The sequence below is a fragment of the Stegodyphus dumicola genome, chromosome 9 (genome assembly GCF_044657685.1).
Source record: "Stegodyphus dumicola isolate Sdum_Otavi_A_Nest chromosome 9, ASM4465768v1".
In the NCBI taxonomy this organism is placed as follows: domain Eukaryota; kingdom Metazoa; phylum Arthropoda; class Arachnida; order Araneae; family Eresidae; genus Stegodyphus; species Stegodyphus dumicola.
In genome coordinates, this window is record NC_140776.1 from 39418407 (window position 1) to 39435052 (window position 16646).

The window sequence follows — 16646 nt, forward strand, 5'->3', positions numbered from 1 at the left end:
AGTTTTTAATTAATATCTCAGCCGATTAAAGTCATACGAAGATGAGAACGGTATCGATGGATTCGGAGAATTTTTTGGAATCCGAGGATACGCGTCTCGAATTTCAATTCGGCGCCGTTCCGTAGATATTCGAGAAAAAAGAATTTGGCACGTAGCCAAATCCCTCTAATAATGAAAACACAAGAAAGAAAGTGGAAAATATAGGGAAAACGTAGGGAAAAATTAGTTTTTAATTAATATCTCGGCTAATTAAAGTCCCAAGAAGACGCGAATGGTCAAAATGGCGTGCCACGGACCTGCGGAATCCAACGGTGTGCTTCGCTAAGCCTGGGAGCCAGCCGTTTCTGAGGAGATGATGTAACGTCACCCCATATGTATATGTGGCTTAAGTGTCTCTTTGTCGCCGATAGTTTATTGGTTGCTTGCGTAACTGTACTAGCCAATGGGGTGAAGTTGCCACGGCACGGAGTAGCCGTTTCAATTGAGACATAGACAAATTCCTGTAAAACTTGCCTTTGCTATGACCATCCATAAGTCTCAGGGCCAAACGTTTAAGCGTGTTGGCATTTTTTTACTTGAACTTGAACACGGTCAACTTTATGTTGCCTCTTCAAGAGTTCGTGAAAGAACGGACGTAAAATTAAAAATAATGGATGGTCCTCTGTAAGGCGAGCTTAAGAATGATGAAAAGATATACTCAAGAAATGTTGTGTACAAAGAGATCTTTGAGATGTGAATTAAAATTTCATTATTTAAATCACCTTTATTGATTGAGCTAGCGGTGGCTCTTAAGAAATGTACCGCCAGTGGTTTCTCATTGCACTCTACTTTAAGCAATTAAGCAAGTTGAAGGGGAAACCCCGTGGGGTAGTAAGCAAAGGTTGTCCTCGCCGCCTGTCCTGGGTAATTCAGTTTAAATTAGCAGACACCTTTGCACAAATCATTTTAATTACAATTTATAATATCTAAAACAACGGTCATTTCGTATGACCGCCGGGCGCTCTAGTCAAATATAAACACCTTTACCATATTAACTTCGTTTAGAAACAGAAAAATGTTAATAATTTTTCAGCTGCAGATTTTACCATTTCAGAAGTATTAGTGAATTAGCAAAATCTATAAAAAACGCAATCATTAAATACTCCCGTATTTTTTTATGTAAAAATTAGCTGTTACCCGACATGCTTTGTAATGCTACTTGAAAGTAAAGTGTTCTTATTTAATTCTGTTATGGAGTTTTTCCTTCAAGTTTATTTTGCTTGCATGTTTTAATTGGCTTGTGTCACCTGATACGGAGGTTGATAATGGTTCGGGTGGTGAACTTAAGTCTGGTAATTTCCTTTTTCCATCAGGGCTGCACAGCTTCGTTCTTAAATTTAAGGGCTTTGCAATACATTCATAATTTATCCACCTTTCTAACGATCACACTTGAATGGAGATTAATCATAATTACCATCGTAATGGAATGAACCAATCAATGTATCAAGCAATGCGTACTCGAACGTTTTCCCGTCTCGCTTCCCGTTGCTCGTCTGTTTCAGACGAATGGGCTTGAGCAGTGCGTACTCGAAACGTTTCCCAGTCTTGCTTTCCCATTGCTCGTTTGTTTCTGAAGCTCATGATGCCTTTACTTTTATGCTTGAGGTGTAGATCGAGCCACCGATTTTCATTTTGTTGACAATTGATTTCACTGCGAAAACAATGCTTTATGATGACTATTACAAATTCACTTCAAAAAGCATGTAATAACACGCATATTAATGCATGCGTGATAATGCGCGGAAAATTAAATATTTTATGCTTTGCTGAACGATAACACACTTTAAATTTAATATAGGCAGTAGCAACTAATTTCTCTTAAATAGCCGAGTTTGTTTATTGAATTCGAGACAAATTAATATAACTGCGTTTTTCTCGAGTGGCAACACAATTTTTTTTATCGCCGAGTTTTCTGATTAAATTTGAAACATCCATGTATCTTACGCTTTGCAGAAAGGAACGTAAAGCTTTTAAATCGCTGAGTTTTTAATGAAACGTTCGTTAAATTAGGGTAAAATACTATATGTATATTAAGAGTGCGCACCCCGTGGGCTGGTTTTTGAGAAATCTTATGTAGAGAGTGAGCTTCCTCTTGTTTTTAAGGTCGAGTGTCGCAAGAAAGATCGGATTTAGCTGCAGATTTGTATAAAAGACAAAGAAACATTCATTTGCATACATAGATATACAGTTAGTCAATAAAGTCTGCGTACATCAAGAAAAGTAATATCAAATCCAAATTTTAAGGTGCGAAAAGGGTAGTTTCTTAAAGTTTTATTTTTTAAATATTTAGTTTCAATAAGGGACTTTGAAATTATTTAACTGTAATATTTCCATATCTAATAATTTATGCACACTAAATTTTTAAAAGATAAGTGGCCAGAAATCAAAGCCAGTAAAGTTTGCGTACAACGCGAAGGAGGCGGGGGATTTCTTATCTAACTTTCAAACTTCAAACTTGAGAATGCAAAGATGGTTACACTTTCAAGGTCATTGACTTCCGAAGCAAATTTCACGTTGATTGGAAGTTGTTATTTTTACTTTCTTTGACGAAAATGACAACCAATAAAGAAATTCCTTTAGTTACGAGACAACTAATTATCAAATTGAGAGATGAAGGTAAAACTCTTTGTTATATTGGTAAAACCATTGGAAAACCATTTTCTAGTGTGCAAAGAGTTATTCAAAACTATCTTGATACTGGTAGTCTTGCTGTAAAACCAAGATGTGGGAGACCGAAGAAGCTAACGCAGAGAGAAGAAAGAAAATTCTTTTACGAATTAAACAAAATCCTAAACTTTCTGCTGAAAGCATTGCAAAAGACATTTTTTTAACTAGCAACAAGGAAATTTTTCCTGAAACTGTACGAAAAGTGCTGCGAAAGGCCGATTATCATGGACGCAAACCTAGGTCTAAGCCATACATTTCCGAGACAAATAGAAAGAAAAGAATTGCTTTTGCCAAAACATATTTAAACTCTTCGCAGGACTTCTGGAACAATGTAATTTGGTCAGATGAAAGTAAATTTACAATATTTAGAGTTAATGACCACCCTATTGTATGGAGAAAACCAGGAATAGAACTGAGTCTGAGAAATTTAAATCCAACTGTCAAACATGGAGTTGGCGGCGTGATGGTATGGGGGTGTATGTCGTCGAAAGGAGATGGAAATTTTCACATTATTGAAGTCATGGATAAGTATGTTTATCTGGATATTCTGAAGAAACATCTACGAGACAGTGCCTGAAATTTAAACCTTTCTAATACCTTTATTTTCCAGCAAGACAACGACCCGAAACATACAGCTAAAATTGTGAAGAAATATCTCCTCTGTCACACTCCAAGACAGTTGCGTACTCCTCCACAGTCACCAGACCTCAATCCAATCGAACATTTGTGGGCAAAATTGGAGAAACGAATTCGAAAACACAATATTACGTCGCGAAATGAGCTAATTAGTAAATTGCAGAAAGAATGGGTGAAATTTACGTCGGATGACACTGAAAAACTAGTTCAATCAATACCCAGACGTCTGCAAGCTGTTTTGACGAATAAAGGATATCCTACAAAGTATTGAAGTAATGTAAAAAACTTTTTTTTAAAGTGTACGCAAACTTATTGGAGAGAATTTCTGAGTTTTTTTGACAAAATATATTTTTGAAAAATGTAAAAAGTATAACACTGATATTATTTACTTTTTATTTAAGCTTACAATTTTAGCTAATAAAAAAAAATTACAATGATTAAAATACATTTTCTATGCTTTAAGTGTTTTTTTTTTTAATTTAAAATTTAGTCTGTACGCAGACTTTTGTGGCTAACAGCATATTAAATAATAGTATATATAAACAGCATATTAAATAACAAAAACTATAAATCACATGTGCTCAAACACTGTATTATCTGCTAAACTATATAACGAATTAATACTATATGATAAATTAAAGCATTTGTTCAAGGCTAGTTACAGTTGAGACTTCTGTTGTGATAAATGATACTGCAAATGTTCGATTCATAGATGAATACAGTGAAATAAGTTTTGACATTTCTTTAAATGTTTGCCTAACATATTAATTTATCAGTTATATATTGAGCTAGTTACGGTTATAAGACAGCATTGCTGCAAATTCTTCTAGTTAGAATAAACAGAAATTCAGTAACGAACTATTTTCAATGGAATGTATCCTGCTTCGACGAAAATAAATTCACAATATTAATTGAAATTTTAATACTTATTTACTTTTAATTATTTGTTCATTATATTCATGCCTTTTTAAAAAAAATTCTATAGCTTAATAATCGTAAGGACTTTGATTGGTCATCGATAAAATGAACGAAAATGATTTTTATGTAAAAGTTCCTATATAGCATACAAATATATTATTTTTTTTTTCTTATTTAACACTTGAAGGATTTTTCTTTTTTCATATTTAGGTTGTATGAGAATCAGAGACGATTACAAAAAATTAATGAAAGTTTGGAGGAAAAACTTCTACATGCTGTGAGTAATGAAACTGCCTTAATTATTATTTTAAACGTAGCACGTTTATTTTTATGAAATGTGAGATTACATGAAATTTCTTTTCTTGACTAATTTTTACCAACTCAAATGTATTCTTAATTTCTAAGATAGCCTGGTTTTGCTATACAAATTAGTCTTTGATTTTTTTGGTAAAGTGTTTTTATTATTTGTTTATTGCTGATACCATAATAATGAAATAAAATACAACATAGCTAACAGTACGTTTTAATTGCATATTTTATTTCTGGAATAAAACTCAGTTAATTTTCTTTATTTTTGAACTGTGTTATTTATTATCTGGTTCTAGAGAAAGTTTTCCGCCAAAACAAGTTCTTAATAAAGTGAGGGAAAAAACATGAAAGCAATACCTTTAGTGCAAGTAGTAACCACCACCCAAAAATCTATGATTTTCTGGCAACATTTTGGTAGTTTTTCAAAGCCTTTGGTCCAGAAACTTGGTGGCCGCGAGTCCAAAAACAGATCAACCTCGTTTCGGAAGTCCTGTGCAGAATGGAAGATAGCATCCGCAAGATATAGCTGCAGTTGTGAAAAAAGGTATACGTCCAAAGGCGCTACGTCGGGTCTATATGGTGTGTGTGGCAAAAGATCCCATTCGAGACCCTACAGAGCTATACAGAGTCCAGCCGCTCAATGCAGACACATGTGGTCCTGCATTATCTTGATGGAACCTTACCTTTTTGGGTCGGAAATCAGTTCGACGCTTTTCCTTGATAGGAGAGTAAACACGGTCTAGCATCTCGTTGTACACCTTACTACCGAGGGTTTTACCTTTTCCCCAGATAATCTTTATGGATAATAACCACGGCAACCCCACCAGATATAAGGAATGATCTTTTTGTTAGTCAGTGTTTAGTTAGTGTTTAGTTTGTCAATGTTTACTTTTGTTAGTCGGGCCCAATGTGTGCAGATTAGCCTCATTTTCGGCCTGTGTTGTTGAAGTAAATCCACGTTTCATTACAAGTGACGATCCATTCTAGAATGTTGTCCTTGCGTTGATGTTCGAGTGGAATAGTGCAGGCACGAACACGTCTGTCATCATCTGCTTGAGTCAGCTCATGCGGCATCTAGCAATTGCACTTGTACCTCAAGTTTATGCGATGCATAACGCAACTAATGGACATGGCACTAACGTCTAACTCCTTAGCAAGTTGTCGAGTGGTTGCATACTGATGTTCTTCCGCAAGTCTCGCAGACGATCCTCATCAACATCAGTAGGTCGACCAAAGCGCTGTGCTTTCTAATGCTGTAGTCCATATTTTTGAGATTTCTTTACCAAACCTTCACACTATTAAAAATAACTATTAAAAACTATTAAAAATTAGAACTATTAAAAATTTTACAAATTTTAACGATGAAGAAACCATGCAATTTTTTATGTGGTATGGATTCGAATAGCAAATCAGCGATTTGGCATAGTCCTATTACTGATGCTAGAGGAACGAAACTTAGTGATTTTATTAGTGCGAATCATTTGTTTCTACTTAATGAAAATCGCGGGCCTACTTTCTGTTCCACGCAAGGCTCGAGTTATATTGACCTTACCCTTTGTAGCTTAGGACTGCTGCCATACGTTCAAGGTTGGGATATCTCTGAGGAAGATTCTCTTTCTGACCATAAAATGATAATCTTTGAACTTGTTTTATGCCATCCGATTATATCTTCTAATTTGTGTACTTTTAATTTAAAAAGAGCGAACTGGTTTTTATTTACTGAACTTTGTAAGAGAGAATTGTGTGACTTGAATATCCTTCTTGACAGTTGTTCTGATTGTATGATTGAAAATGTTGTAAACAGACTTTCTACCGTTGTTTTTTAATTGTGCTTTACTTTCAATTCCGATGAAGAAAAGTAAGAAGAATGGGGTCCCTTGGTAGTCTAAGGAAATTGATTGTTATAGAAAGCATGTAAATGCTGCTAGGCGTAGATTCCAGAGAGAAAGAAACTGTCTTCTTAAAAATATTTATAAAATTAAATATTTCGAATTGCGGCATAAGTACAAGGCTAAATTAGCTAATGCTAAGCTTGAGTCGTGGAGAAATTTTTTCTCAACTATTACTGTTCACAATGTCTGGAAATCTATGTATAAATATGGGATTAAGACCAATTTTGCGAAAAGGATTGAGATTTCGGGAATTAAACTCCCGGATGGCAGTGTTACTTCGAGTTTGAGTGATACAATTGTTGCTATAATGACAAAGAATTTCCCAAGAGATAATATGCGTGATGATAGAAATTCTCATAGAACTATGCGCACTGAGTCTGATAGACCTTATATTTCTTTTATGGACTGTCCGTTCTCTACTTCAGAAGTTAACAGTGTTATTAAAAATCTCAAGAAGAACAAATCATCTGGGCTTGACTCTCTTTCTAATGAAATAGTACAGCACTTTCATGCGGTGGATAGCACATTTCTACACAGACTTTTCAACCTTTGTTTACAATTAGCAGTTTTTCCAGCACTATGGAAGAGAGCTCGGGCTGTTTTGATTCCTAAAACGTTAGATACAAGAACCCCTTATCTTGATAATATTAGATGCATTAGTCTTTTGCCTACTTTGTGAAAATGTCTTGAAACTCTCTTCATTAACAGAATAAATTGGTATTTGAGACAAAAATGCTTTTATAATGATTCTCAGTTCGGATTTACTCCTCGGAAGTCCGCTGAAGACGCCATTATTCGCCTTTGTAATATCTTGCAGTGTGCAAAGAAAATGAAGTATACTACACTTCTTATTTTCCTGAATTTCAAAGGAGCTTTTGATAATGCTTGGTGGCCATCTATCTTAAAAATTTTAAAAGATGCTGGTATACCACATAATATCTATAACCTTCTTAAAAGCTTCTTGAACGAGAGGACTGCTGAGCTTCAGCTTGGGAACGAAGCTAAGGTTTATTCTCTAGAAAAAGGCTGTCCTCAAGGCTCTGTATCCGGACCTACTCTTTGGAACATAATCATAAATGATCTTTTAAGTCATCTCGACGGTTGTTTAAAAATTGCGTTTGCAGACGACTTACTATTAATTTTCCAAGGAAGGATTTTGAATAACATTCTTTTAAGAGCACAAGAAGTTCTAGATTTTGTCTCCAGTTGGGCGATTTGTCATAAACTCACTTTCAATCCTTCAAAAAGTAAAGCTATGCTTGTTCCCAGTACGTTTGATGAACAAAATATTGCTTCTTTGATGCTCGATAATTCTCCGTTGGAATTTGTAGAAAATGTTAAATATCTTGGTGTCATTCTTGACCAAAAATTAACATGGAAAAAGCACATTGAATTCCTTTCTGCTAAATGTGAAAAAATTATTAATGGCTTTCACCGAATTGCCAAAAATACTTTTGGAGTAAGCTACGATGTTAAGAAACTCATGTAGAAGCAGTGTATTGTACCTTTCATTTCATACGGCTGTCGTACTTGGGGACATGTTCTTGCCAAGAAGGTTAACAAAAGAAATTTAACAAAGATTCAACGGAGAATTCTTCTTCGTATTATTAGTGGTTATAGAACCTTAAGCTATGAGGCTACTTTTGTTCTTGCAGGAGTTCCGCCTATTGATTTTGAAATTGCATATAAGAATAATATTTTTGAGTCATTGGCAACTCATGCTTCGAAAGACTGTATTAATGGAATGGTCCCCTTCACTGATCTTCCTCAGCCCGCTTCTTTAGAACCCATAAATTTCTCCGATTATAAAGAGACTGCTGAAATAAGTTTTCATGTGGTTTTCTTTACAGATGGCAGCAAGATGAGCAACAAGGTTGGCCTTGCATTTGTTCTTTTTGAAGGCCATTCCGAGATTTGTTTTCTTAGACACCGTATACGGAATGAATGTACAGTTTTTCAAGCAGAATTTCTGTGCATTTATCTTGCCGTCAAATGGATTCAGAATCATGGGACAACATCCTCAAAGTACCTTATTTGTTCTGATTCTCTTTCTTCTCTTCAACTTTTGAACAGTATTACCAGCTGCGATAAATTAGTTATCGAAACCCTAGTAACTGTTAGTTCACTTAGAATTAGAGGTATTGATATCTGCTTTGCTTATGTGCGTGCTCATCATGGTTTCTACGGAAATGAAAGAGCTGATTTCTTAGCTAAAGATGCCTTAAATTTACCCTTTGATATCAACATTAGCATTCCAAAGAGTTATTGGAAGTCCTTTCATTATAAAAAACTTTTAGCTATGTGGAATGAGGAATACATTTCATCTTGTAATGCTGAAGTCACCAAAAAGTTCCTTCCTTCTATTTACCATAGACTGAATTCCGAGCCTTTCCTCTCGTTAAATTTTAAAGTATCTCAGTTTGTATCTGGTCACGGTAAATTTGCAAGTTATCTGTTTCGTTTTAATCTACGATCAAACAATTTATGTGAATGTTCAAAAAGAGTTCCTCAGGATGTGGAACATTTGATTTTCTCGTGCCCTACATTTGATGGCCCTAGATTATGCTTACAGAACGATTTGAAAATGTTCGGAGTGACTTGGCCAGTGAACTTATCTGTTTTCGTGAAGTCCAGACTGCTGTTCTCTGCTTTTGTTCGCTTTATTTATGCATGTAATTTTTAATGTTTATTTATACATGTAACCTTTAATGTTCTAGTTAACTTACTTCTGTAAGCCCCGTGTTGTACATATGTGGTGCACGGGGAGTCTGTATGTTCTCAAAGGAAAAAAAAACCTTCACACTGTCATATGACACAACATTACTACCTAAAGCTGTACACGTGATTTGGTGACATTCTATAGCTGATTTTTTTGCAAGAGAACTGGTAAATGATGGTTCTAACCTGATAGCAATATAGCTCTATTACACATTTCACAAGGCAGCGTTTTAAAGCAAATCTCTTTCTTTCAAATGTCAAGAAATCGTTTGACAAAATATGATTAAACACGCCAACGCGAACTGTTTGCGCAGACGATATTTGCGGTGGCGGGAAACTTTCGTTAAAACTCGATACAAAGTAGCTAAAAGTACGTTTCAATTGCATAATTTCTGGAGTAAAACCAGTTAATTTTCTTTATTTTTGAACTACGATATTAATCCTTTATCCTTTAAATTTAGCAAATTTTTGTTTCGATTTAAATATAATTATTTGTAAACAATACATACTTCTAATAAGTTTTTATATTACATTTTAGTTATTTTGCATGTATTTCAATAGCTACATAATATGCTCTAATATAATAAAATTTCTTAAATAAGTATTTATCTACCAATATAATTCCATTCCTATTAAAACATGTTTTGACAAATGCATGCAGGCAGAAAAATTTGAAAACGAAAAGTCGGATTTGACGAGAGATGTATCAGATTTAACTTCTCGTCTCGTGGAAGCCAGACTGACGATTGCAGAACTTGAAGAAGAAAACGTAAGAATTTTTCTCTATCGGTTCCATTCTTTGCTCTAAATAACAGATACCATTAATTGTATGTTAAATAATATTAAAATTAAATTTACAAGATTTCATCATTTAACTTACAAATTTCATCTATCCATTGAATATATTTTGAAAATTTTTATAATCTGAGAGAATATTATTTCAGACATTTAAATCTTGCCGGAAATTTACGGTTGTTTACTAATTATTTGTTTTAGATGGAATTTCCTAAATCAATTATATGCGTATCGTATCGTAGTCTTCTTAAATCAGTTTTATGCTTATCGTATCGTAGATCGTATTGGAGACAAAAAACAAAGGATTAGAAACGCAAATTTAATTATTAACTTTATCGGAGGAAAGAGTGAAATGTACTAAGTTCGTGTACGAGGTATATTAAAAATACAATTGTAATTTGGCGTTGGAGAACATCTCATAATATCACTCTTGCTAGTTATATATACATGCACGTTAGAGTTTTGTGACAGCATCAGAATATGAACAGCTTAGTACACTGAAGTCATAATTTTGACCCTGCAAGAATTTTAATTCCTGGGTAATAAAGAATTTGTCAGTGAGATTAATTAAACAGTATTTAATTGATCCATTAGTGAACAATTAAAACCTAGGGTTTTTATAATTGGGTATACTTAAAATTAGCTGAAATTTTAGAAATTGCATTAATTTAAAATTCAACCAAATTAATGATATTTTAAAGCTAAGCCAAAGTTTGACTTAAAAAATTCAAAGTTAATGAATAAAGGGTTGAGATGTTGCACTAAAATATATTGTTTAAACAAACATTAGACAATTCTTTAAATAACAGCAAGCATTTATCATAAACTTAACTGAACACGCAAAAGATAATATGCGTAGTTCATAATATTTTAATTTAAAAGAAAAAAGTTCTGCGTGAAAATATCTCGAGGAGAAGTTTAATATCATTGAAATTCCAAACAAGCATCATGTTTATAGAAGGTTCCTGCAAATGACAAGTTTAACTAAAACTACTTTTTATGAAAGCTCCATTAATTTCGTTTGTTCTAGAAAAGAATAATTATGTGGTAATGTCTGGTGAAGCCTCACAGAACAGCGAATTTATTCCTGAAATAAAAAGGGAAATGAAAATTTAAATTATCTTGTCTCATTTACTTTCAATTTTAACTCAGCTAAACATATATCGATGAAATAGTATTATTGTAAATATTAGCTATAGAAATTGATATCGTAACCGTTATTATAACAGAGTAAAGGATAATATCCTCAAGCTTCTCATTGAATCAAGAAAATGGTATATGTAAAATGTTATTTTGAGTAATAAGACATGCAATATAACATTATAATACTTGTAATGAAAGAAATGTTGTTTACAGGAACAATATCGAAATGACTGTAACATAGCTGTTCGTCTGCTACAGTGCAAACCATCCAGCTTCGTTGCTCACAAATTTAATTCGGTAAGTCTTTATTTAAAGCATCTGATACAGAGTTCTATCTGAGGGGTATTCCCCCTGTTAAGTATTTTATTTTATGAATATTAAAAATCTGATGTGGATACCACATGACGTCCTTGTACAAAATACTAAATTATGCGCATTTTTTGCTGCCTTTAATTTAAGCTTATTTCCTCGAATTTCATTAGATATATTTCTCATTCAATTAATTCAGTTTTCACTTCGCGGCAAGGCAAAAAAAATATTAAATCTCAAAATATCTTTATTAAAAATTGAAAAATATAGAAAAATATAAAACACCAAATACAGTTAAAACAATTATAAAAGATTTTACAATTAAAATTAGAGTTTCTAAGCAAAAATAAAGTAATCGGCCAGCGGGAAGAAGGCAGAGTTTTCGGTGCACAAAACTGAAAGTTTACTTTTGGTCCCAATCAGCAAAAGGACACTGAAGGTGCAGAAACTTAATCATTATTCTGCTAAGTTTCAAATGTAAACGAATATGCCTGCTGTGGTAAAAAAAATAGGCTCAATCGCACTTAAACAGCTTTTAAATTGTTAATAATTCTACAACTATTGCATGCAGACTAACTAAAGGAATAAAAACCTTACCGGATGGATAAGAACAGCATGATTCAATATAAAAATGCACAATTTACCAACATATAACAATAAAAAAAATCTGAACTCATGTGCCGAGTAACAGAGTGGGTTATATACTTTTGGTGCGGCTGACTGCAACCAAAAAAGGAGGTGCACAACTACATGTTATAGCAGTCCTGTATACAAAATTTAAACGTTCTGAGGCTACTCGTTTTTGATTTATGCGAGATACATACAAACGTACGTACGTACAGATGCCACGAAAAAATATATTCAGAATCCATTTTAAATCATTTTTATCATTTTTTTGCGGGAAAAAGTCCTTTATTCTGGCCTTACGTACAGATGTCACGCAAAAACATCGTTAAATTGCATTCGATAGCGGTCAAAAGGAATATTTTCATTGAAATATATAAATATATTTATATACGTATGGTGCGGCCGATTGCAACCAAAAAGGGAGATGCACGACTACATGTTATAGCAGTCCTGTATACAAAATTTCAGTGTTTTGAGGCTTCTCAGTTTTGATTTATGCAAGGTACATACATACGTACGTAGAGACGCCACGAAAAAAATCTCTTTTGAATCCATTTTAAATCATTTTATGTTTATGAATATGTTAAAATGTTAAAGAAAATGTTTAAAATAAAGGTGTTTATTAACATATCAGCGGTTACACAAACTGTAACTAAAAAGAAATTTTATAACCGCTATTTGCAGAGAAAGTAGAACAAATATCCCGTCAAACCAAAGCATTAAATCTTGTGACAAAGGCCTAAATATGTTATACTCCAAACATTCACAAAGCAAATACAGTCAGCTAAGTCAATAAATCAGTTCAGTATATTAGGAAGCTGTAACAGTGTAATTGGTCAACGATAGCTGCTAAAGGCTTTCTTTCTGAAACTTAAGAACTTTGCGATTCTGTACTCTAATCAATTTGCATCCTAGTGGGAGTTGAGGAAAGAAAAGCGATGGTAAGGCAAAGTACTAAAATAACTGCGTTAATTAATTAAAACAAACCTTAGACTTTGGCATGTAGATTTTAGTTTAAGATCTCAAACAATTATAAAATAAGTAATTACACTATGCCTCTAAATTTAAGAATTAATTGTCCAAAAATTGGACATAAAATTTTGCATTTAAAACTAGTTGTTAAAAATGAATGATTTTACGAAAAAAAATGAAACTAAACTAATGAATGAAACTAAATGGTTTTACCCCCCAAAAAAAAAAAATAAAATAATTGTTGTAATATTATTCCATCGTAAATTAACGCCACGTGACTTGGCCACTTATTTAATAATCAAAAGAACTGGCCACTCGAGATATAATGGCACATTTATTTCACTTATCGCTCAGGCATGAGACTTGCAACACATATTTCAATAAAGTAACAATATGATAGAATGTCCTCAAAAACTTTTTTAAGCCTTTTTGAATATCAGTAACAGAAAAAAACTATTAAAGATGACCCTATTAGACATCTAGCATTTCAAGCTACAATGACTATGTTATACATGTGTTATGAGAGCATGTAAACATTTTGCCGTATTTAATTTCTGATAACCCGCGAAGAGACAGGCGCCAGTGTACACTAAAAAGTAGAGGTAATCTCTTTCAAGCAAAGAATTTTTTTTTTCCCCAATGGCAGATTGTGAACAATTACAAATGTAACCCAGTTCATTAATCTATTACAAGGCCGGATGTGGTGGTCTCTTTGTTATGGAGGCACCTAATAAGTAGGCCACCATCGCCTTTCCTATGAAGGAATGGACAGTTACAACAATGCCTTCTCCGGGATTCGAACCCAGGCCCTTCAGCATGGCAGTCAGCTTCCCTGACCACTATACCGACTGGGCGGCTCAAGTAAAGAAACTGAATAAAGTATTGTCGGAAGTTAAGAATGCGTGCGAGACGCAAGGACGACAGAAGATTGAATATGACTCTCAGTCACAATCATGTGTGAAAATCTGCGAAATTATTTGACAAGCTGAGGGGAAAGGAACTGACGAAATGATGAGTGTAATATGAGAAAGAATTGATTCCGCAACAAACAAATTAAAATCACAGTGTCACACAGTGTCACCACAGTCTACATGACATAAAGCCACTGAAAACACGTGCACGTCCCTTCCTATATCGAACATACTTCTGCTACTTAAGTGAAGCGATGCCTTCATGAAGGACTTTCGGAGGGAAACTGGCTGATATTCAAGTTACACATGGAGAAAACCACGAAAACCAATCATCCAGCCAAGATCATTCACCTGTGACTGACACCGAGTCGAACTTCCAGTATTAAGTGGTCTTAGCCACTCGTCTATCGGTGAGGCTTTACAGCGATATATGTGGCTAACAATGGCAGTCATTTTGAACATATGCATTTTAAAAGGTGTGACACGAACAAAGTTAATATTTTTGTTGTTAGTATTTCTGCTATTCAGGGCTTAATTTCTAAAAGTTCAAGTGCCGGAGCCCTGTGGAAGACCGTCAAGAAAAAGCAACAAGTTTAAATAAATAAATAAAATGACTATTAAAATCATTAATAATTTAAAAATTGAATTGTGAATGAGTATCAAATTAAATAATAATTATTTAATTGATATTAATAATTAATATACATTAATTAGTATTTAGCTTATATTTATTATTTAACTATCATAATTAATTCATTATTATTTATTAAAATAATTAAAGCTTAAAGTCATTAAATCATTAAAATTAAATAAAATGTAAAGAGGTAAATTAAAATTTAATAAGCGATTTTTTATATAATTTTATTGCTAAAGATGAAATGTTCTAGATCTACTGAAATAATTATTCAGTTACATAAGAAAAGTGCCGGAGCCTTCTTATCTAGGCCTCCGGTGCACTCCGACTAGAATTAGAATATGTCACAAAAACTAAGAAGTACCGGACGCGGGCTGCGGCGTAATTTAAAGTCTGCTGCTGTTAGGAGAGAAGAATGTAAAAGATTATTTTGAGACAATCTGCATCTATTTCTCCAGGAAACCAAATGCGCGAACAGCTCGAAAAGGTTGCTTAAAATCATTTTATTCCTTGGAAATAAGTTTTGGCATTAATGTGAAAAAATTTGTATGATGCGTTTCTTTCTTTAATTTGTTTAAACTTTATCAAATGGTAAATTATTTAGGATAAATTACAGCAAATAAGGAGCTTTTATATCAAGAAATTTTGCTAAGGGCATATGGTTGCCTTGCTTTACTGTACACAACAAAAATCCCATGCAACTGATTCATTTCGATTAGATAAAATTGATCTCATTCATGTGATCGATTATGTATGGGTATTTATGTTCTGTTGGTAAACCTAGCTCCGCTAATATCTGTTTTAATTTTTCAGTTACCTGCGGATTTTCAGGCGAAAGTCAAACGTCATCTCACCCGTCCTCAGAGGGACATCCGTGCCTCTTCCTCTTCACTTCTCGATCAGTGTCCACCAGATGTGAGGACTATCAAGGTATCAGTACCCACTCTGCCTCCTGCTGCCATGGTCTACTCGGTCAACAAATCGACCTCTTCCTCAACGAATAACACTCAGCAATCCAGCACAGTTCCGAGTGTAGAGGAAACAACGCCAGATCATGTGTCTGCTGCGATTATAGCAAAGGTAGTTTTCGCAATAGCATCGATCATCTCTTTTTCCAAAAAATTCCTCTGTGAATCCTTAAAATTAAATTAAATCCTTTTCATTAATGAAGATCTTACTGTATTTCCTTAAAAATTGTAGCTCAACGTTTGCTTAGCTCTAAGGATATGAATTTGCCTATTATACATTGGTGAAATAAATTAAGAGAATTTTCATATTTGATCTACGATCTCCAGAACTACTGGACAGATTTTAATAAAATTTGGTAGGAACATAGGTTGATATATTACAAACAAAATAAACATTCAACAGTTATAATCGACACACATGTTCGTGTGTAACACTCATGGGAGTCTGAAACAGAGGTTGCAGAAGACACAAAAGAAATGGGTTAATAGGGGGTATGGTCCCCTCTTACAGCTATACAGGCCTCGCAGCGTGATGTCATACTAGAAATAAAACAGTTTATCAAGGCCTGTGGCAATTGGTCCCAATCATTCAGCAACGCTGTTTTCAGTTCCTGGATGGTTCTTAGAGGGGGTTTGCGAGTTGCAATTGTCCTATCCAGAGCGTCCCAACCATGCTGTATAGTGTTGAGGTCTAGCGACCTGGCTGGCCAATCCATCCAGAGAATATCCTCACTCTCGAGAAATTCGTCGACCAGAAGAGCTCTATGGGGCCTCACGTTTTCGTCCTGTAAGATGAACTCGGGGCCCACTACATCCAGGAAAAGGCGAACATAGGGCTCCACGACCTCATCCCTATACCTCATACCAGTCACAGAGCCTCTGTCAGAGACGTGGAGAGGTGTGCGGCCATCCAACATGATGCCTGCCCAGACCATTACACCGCCACCGCTATAATTGTTCATTTCGCGGACATTGGAGAGTAGGTAGCGGGTCCCTGGCTCTCTCCATATGAAAGTACGGCGAGAATCGGCGTTTAGGATAAAACGGGTCTCGTCGGTGAACAGAACGGTCGCCTATTGGTATGTACTCCAATCACTATGTTGCCTGC

General features: G+C 34.4%; 1 protein-coding gene across 3 annotated transcripts in view; it reads left to right on the forward strand.

Moving 5' to 3' along the window:
• The window catches only part of LOC118183789 (uncharacterized), a 193401-nt gene that overhangs the window by 161514 nt on the left and 15241 nt on the right, over positions 1–16646 (forward strand). For all 3 annotated transcript variants that reach the window (XM_085823341.1, XM_035353391.2, XM_085823342.1), the window contains 4 exons: positions 4471–4537; positions 9841–9948; positions 11331–11414; positions 15384–15650. In XM_085823341.1, the coding sequence (XP_085679467.1) occupies positions 4471–4537; positions 9841–9948; positions 11331–11414; positions 15384–15650 (526 nt within the window). The remainder of the gene's footprint in view (positions 1–4470; positions 4538–9840; positions 9949–11330; positions 11415–15383; positions 15651–16646) is intronic.